Source organism: Polypterus senegalus, chromosome 9 (genome assembly GCF_016835505.1).
Source record: "Polypterus senegalus isolate Bchr_013 chromosome 9, ASM1683550v1, whole genome shotgun sequence".
NCBI lineage: Eukaryota > Metazoa > Chordata > Cladistia > Polypteriformes > Polypteridae > Polypterus > Polypterus senegalus.
In genome coordinates this window covers 723,487-729,486 of record NC_053162.1, presented here as the reverse complement: position 1 = coordinate 729,486, position 6,000 = coordinate 723,487, and the positions used below count along the sequence as shown (strand labels likewise).

The 6,000-nt window shown below is 47.0% G+C and overlaps 1 protein-coding gene across 1 annotated transcript in view; it reads right to left on the bottom strand.

Moving 5' to 3' along the window:
• Positions 1 to 338: 338 nt before the first annotated feature.
• dolpp1 (dolichyldiphosphatase 1) overlaps positions 339 to 6,000 on the bottom strand; it is a 28,628-nt gene continuing 22,966 nt past the window's right edge. Inside the window, exons 7-8 of the mRNA XM_039762570.1 lie at positions 2,067 to 2,156; positions 339 to 1,012 (exon numbers count right to left, since the gene is read on the bottom strand). Of these exons, the coding sequence (XP_039618504.1) occupies positions 976 to 1,012; positions 2,067 to 2,156 (127 nt within the window). The 3' untranslated portion in view covers positions 339 to 975. The remainder of the gene's footprint in view (positions 1,013 to 2,066; positions 2,157 to 6,000) is intronic.

The window sequence follows — 6,000 nt, the reverse complement described above, 5'->3', positions numbered from 1 at the left end:
GCACTTTATGATGCCAGAGCCACACCAACTCCTCACTCAAGCACCTCGGTTCTTGGCCTGGCCTCTCAAAGGCACACACAAGACATTGAGAAGCAGGTGACCACGCTGGGACAGTCCCACGAGGGTCATTGTTACCACACGCTGGCGATGCCACATTTCAGCACTCGGGAAGAGCAGCCATGGCGTCACTCGGAGTCTGAAACGAGAGAGCGCGGAGGCGAGGATGGCAGGAGAACACGAGGGCACAGACGCGTACAAAGTCCCGGGAACAAAACTGCATTTTTCTCTCCATGTTGCTAGTGTTAATAAAAGCTTCTTTTATCTTTACAAAGTGCAAATTTAGTTTATATTAAACATTTAATCAGTTTTTAAAAAAAGGGTCAATGAATTGACTCTCCTCAAAAAGCACAGTTTTAAAAAAAACAAAAAGTTCATCCATGCCCGCCCGCCCCCATGACAGTCTGGCACTCGGCTTCTCCACACAGAAACGGTACATACGTGTGTGTGTGTGTGAGTGTGTGAGTGTGCGTGTGTACGAGTGTGCGCGCGCTTGTGATAAAACAGAAGTAAACACACATCTACCTACCTACGTCATGCCATGAAACTATTAAACCACCCCAGTGTTCACCCCGTCCCTGCGTCTCCATTTCTTGCTCCCAAATTCCGAGGGATACAGTACTTTTTTTTTTTCTTTTTTTCCAGAAACGTGCCTTTGTGGATAAAATACAACGGTGTTTAAGTTAGACAGTCCGAGTCCCGCAGTCTCGCATGCATCAGGAGCAGGTAGCAAGCTGCACAAACCACCGCCAGTCCCCACCAGTCAGCTTCATCAGGCTGCCTGCCGGTCAGTCCAAGCACTTCCTTCCTTTGGTCCACCTCTCCAACGGCACCCCTCCCTCCCCACCCGCTCTCCGTCTTGTCCAGTTTTTCCAGTGTGTGGTCCTTTTTTTCCCCCAAGTTTGTGATTCTCGAGTTTCACTGCAGTTTCGTTCCCAGCTTTCGTTGTCTGTTTCTGGAGACAAACAAGAGAAAATCAAATTAGCGTTTCACGAACTCCACGTGTTCCTAATATTCAGGCCTTGGGCTGCTTGTGGCGGCCACGCCAGGCTCCGTCACGTCATACCACACAGCACCCCCCCTTTTAGAAATGACTGGTCCAGAACCGGCTGGCGTCTACATGTACAGCGCCGTCACAAAGTCTCCGGACCCTTCACTTTTACACCCTTTCAATTCAGTCTTATGCTCCTCAGTCTCCACTCGGGACTCCAGAGTTTAGAATTTCTTACAAATACATAAAATAAAAAAAAAGAGAAACATGCCAGTGACATGCGTGTTCAGAACTCAGCCGATGCCAGCCTGGCGTCTTCCTTGGTCTGGCATGATGAGCTTCACACAACTGGATAAGTAAGCCCGTGTAATCAATAATGTACTGATACTGCAATAATATTCTACAATAAGTATACAATAATGACATGCACTTTGTAGAAAGACAGGGTTTGTTCGAAATTCTGAACGATTCTTAGCATTCCTGGGTGGGTGTGTGTGTGTGTGTGCGTGTGCCAGGGCAATGCAGCCAAGCGGAGGGTGGTTTGCCTAGGGGGCGCCAGCCATACTCATCTGATAGAATGGATTGATTTAAGCCAAACGCAGGTTTCAGGATAAAATCACAAAGTAAACCCTGAGACAGACTCGGTTAGAAAAGCCATCTGACTCAAGTGTAGAGCAGAGAAGACCAAATTACCCAGCAACCTGCACGTCAACCTCTGTGGCCGAGCCAGTGGGGCCGCCCTGGTCGCGGAGGGTTAAGCTACCCGTTTGTGTGTCTGCTTCAGTGTGCGCGCCAATAGTGGACTTCAAGTACTGTTTAACGTGCGTGTGTGTTTGTCTGTGTGTGCGTGTTTTTACTCTTTAAGTTTGCCCTTCAGATTTTTGGCTCAGATCTGATTGCTCTCCTCCCTTCACTGTGGTTGTAAATGTCTGCCGTGATATAAAAGAAATGATTAGCTCTCAAGTTCAAACCACTCCACACTTTGAAAGACAACTTCCAGTCAGAAAGAAGACCTTACCTCGCTTCTGCTCGTGTTACGGTGTATTCAAACCACAGGATGTTCGGAATAAGGCTTGTGTCCCGGATGAGAAAGAACTCTGAAATTGGCCTACGGGGAACAAAAAGCACATCGACATTTGTACCAATCCACTGTGCGGTAAGCGAGTCGGGGCTCCAGCCACCCTACTGTAGAAAATGTTCACATTCAGTTCTAAAAAGTCCAATTCATATTAAAGGCGTTTCAAATAAATGACACAAACAATACCACAATTAAATCTTGTTAGGGTTTATTCAACAGAAGTTAAGGAACACGTCGACTGCCAACTGCGTACATTTTCTGATCCATATGCCAACTAGAAGTGAATTCTATTTTTTAAGAGAAGATGCACTGAGAGTTTTGTTCAATAACAAAATGAATTTAATTCGTATATTACAGTAACACGCCAGGAAAACATTTAACTATTGTCATTGTGGCAGTCAACGTGCTAAAAAATAAATTAATGAAATAAAACAAAAATCCCTTTGATTTCATGTGTGCAAAAATCTGTGGCACCTCCATGAGTGAACATCTCCTGTGCCTGCCAGCTGGGTGAAGTGTGAGGGGTGTCTGGTGTGAACTGCCCGCCTGCCACAGCATCCCAGTTGGATTTCAGTCAGGGCTTTGGCTTTGCTAATCCGAGACACAAATCTTTTTTCTCCTGAGCCGTTGCTTGGTAGATTTACTTGTCATGTTGGAAAGTCCACTTTCACACGAGCTTCCTGACCAATGTGAAGGACTGGAGGACAATCGCAAGATTCGGGAGGCGGGTACTTCTAACATGTTATGGGGACAAGGATCCTGTTTGGGTCATTTGTCAAGACGTGCCATGGATTTTTACCAAACCATGCGAGATGGTAGTAAAGGAGGTGACATCTGCTGTGGTAGCTGGGCAGGACTCTGCTCTGATCAATCATAAAAGAGCAGACCCCCAAGACGAGTGTGGATGGTCCTCTCACCAACCACTCTCTTCTGCTACAGAAAGACTGCAAGTCGCTGCACTTCACGCCTCTCGTGACTCGGATTTGCTGCTTAGTGTGTTGGTAATTTGACAGAATGTTAATGAGCACCCGGGTGTTATTCCTTAAAATGAGATGAAAGGTCTACAACATCTCATCTTGCATGTACAAAGATCATTAGGGGAAATGCCAATCGCAGAAATACTTGTTTATATCCACCAGTTGGTTTATACACACACTCACTCACTCACTCACACACATCAGGTTAGGGTGGATAACCCGGTTAAGGCAGAAACCTGCTTCCTTACAATCCGTACTTACACACACTAATGATCTCGAGTTCTCCTTTATCAGAATGTTCCAACGTCATTAGAGAAGAGTTAAGTGCCACCGTCAGCCACTGTGAATGTCAAATGAAGCCTGACGTCTGGGATCATTTGCTTGTGTTTGATAAACACTGTCGGTTTGGTTTGGCACACTCGTTACTACTTGACCGCGTGACTGAGCCCTGCCTTACCACTACGTCTGCTTCTTGCCTCACACCCAGTGCTGCTCGACTAACTCGCTCAGGTATTTTTACTTCAGTGAGATATCCACTCGTTACTTTAAAAAGTAACCGGACTCCGTGTTGCTCGCTACTTTTAACGTGTTACCCTACTGCTCTCAAGATTGTGCTGCCGAGTTTAGCACCGTGCATTCAGCTCAACACCACAGGGTCACCAGAATATTTGCCTCTGGGAATGTATTTTGTGGACACGTCAACCAGTGGCTGCTGAAAGCGCGTGCAAAACAAATACACGTGCAGGCGACAGAGAACAATAGACACGTGCGGACTATAAAATCCTGAACGGTAACCTGGTCAAGGGTTTACATGGCCGCATAACCAGGTCATTGACGGAGAAATCTACCTCAGCCACTAATCAGGCTACTCAGAGGCCAATAACCCGATTTCTCTAACTGGGATAAGGACATGCATGGCATTTTAGACATCCGGTTTCTGTAAATAAGTGGGTTATTGAAACACATGTACAAGGACTAACCGAGAGTTAGAATCCTGAAATACAAACTGGGTCTGTACATTTAAAAGAATGGCTGTCACAACACACCACAGGTGGTTTCATGGAACTGCTCAGAGCATTCAGCGAGGCCACATTACACGACTCTCCCAGCTATTCATTCATTGACATAATACAGTATTGGGGAGTTGGAGGAGTCCTGCAGCGCCACCCTGTGCTCGTGAACTCATGCAGTCAGGCATCTCTAGCGGCTCAGTCCAGCTAATGTCCGTCTCGCTGGCTCCGTGTGCCTGAGAGTTGAGCAGCCACCCAAAAATGTAACACATTTAATGCAGCAAAGAAGAAGAAAGAAATGGGTGTTATGGACCTGAAAACACAGAACACTCATCTGTCTAATGTCTCGTGTTTTATGTAATACGACAGTATGGAAAGGACAAATACAAAAGGGCCAAGATGACTGCGGCTGAACTTGCCATAACTGGAAAGCCTTCGTACAGCACCAGCGCCGTAAGGCATCCTGTTGTTGGCTGGCAGAATGCAACAAGCTTGTGATACTTTGGAATTGTGAAACTGTGCTGGAAAGTCGCCACCGACATCGCCGTGGAATTTGACTGCAGTTGGGTAAACGGACATGCTCAGGTGACAGCTGCCAAGCGTCCGACACTTCAGAGAAGGCAGTGCTGCCTGCATTGTCAAAGATGTGATGCAATGCTGAGCTTTCATCCAGGTCAGGAATGTAAAATTTAAAAAAACAGGCGGACTGGAGTCTGCAGTGTCTTCACTCACTCCAGTTACCGGTCAGTTCAATTCTTAGCCTCAACTCTGGTCACGGGCTTTGGGTAGTGACCGACAGAACTAGACTGTAGATACCAGCAGTGGAAATGAGTGTCTGGGCTCAGCCATTTGGGAGAAGCTTACAGTAAAGTAGAGCTGAAGGGAGCCAGCTGGGGTGGTCCAGGCAGCTGATTAGGACCCCTCATTGACGCCTCTCCGGGGAGGAGACCTCAGATCACACCCGGGACACACTGGACAGATTAGAAGTCTGCACTGGCCTGGAGGAGCTAGCAGGGAAAAGGAATGTCTGGGCATCACGGATAAGTGGTAGAAAAAAGAACGGATAGAAGGAACCCGTTCAGGCAGAAATGGTGCTTTTGGGGTTGAATCGCATTGGGAGTGACGCAGTGCTGTTCTCTTTACAGCCAAATAAAAACTCACTTTGTCTTTTTAGAACCAAGTAGCAATTCAGCTGCGGCCTTGCTTTTCCCTTAAAATTCCAACTGGAAATTCAGGTGAATGCAACCAAGTGCAAAGTTAAGACGTGAGGAGTCCAGAACCACACAGCGTACGTATGTGGACACAGTCCAGATCTATAAATCACAAAGCCAGCACGAGCGTCCATTAAATGCAGGCGGCCTCGAGATGGCAGGGTCGGTCGGGTCTTCTTTTTGATGATTTGTTTAATTGTTTTCAATTGTGTACGTTTCAAATAATTCAGACTTTTTGATTTAATCCATTATCATCTGAAAGATTTTTTCCAGTCACAGTGGCACACACGGCTTAAAGGAAGACTCCACCCAAAAGTGACATTTTGTTGAAGTGGCACTTACCCAAGCACTGCTGCCTCACAGTTAGGAGACCCTTAAGGGTTCACTTCCCGGGTCCTCCCTGCTGGTGTGGAGTTTGCATGTTCTCCCCGTGTCTGCGTGGATTTCCTCCCACAATCTAAAGACATGCAGGTTAGGTGGACTGGAGTTTCCAAATTGGCCATAGTGTGTGTGTGTGTGTGTGTGTGTGCCCTGTGGTGGGCTGGCGCCGTGCCCGGGGTTTGTTTCCTGCCTTGCACACGGACCCCCGTGACCCTGTAGTTAGGATATAGCAGGTTGGATAATGGATGGATGGATGGATGGATGGCGGGCACTTACCAATGTGCTTTGTAGTGAT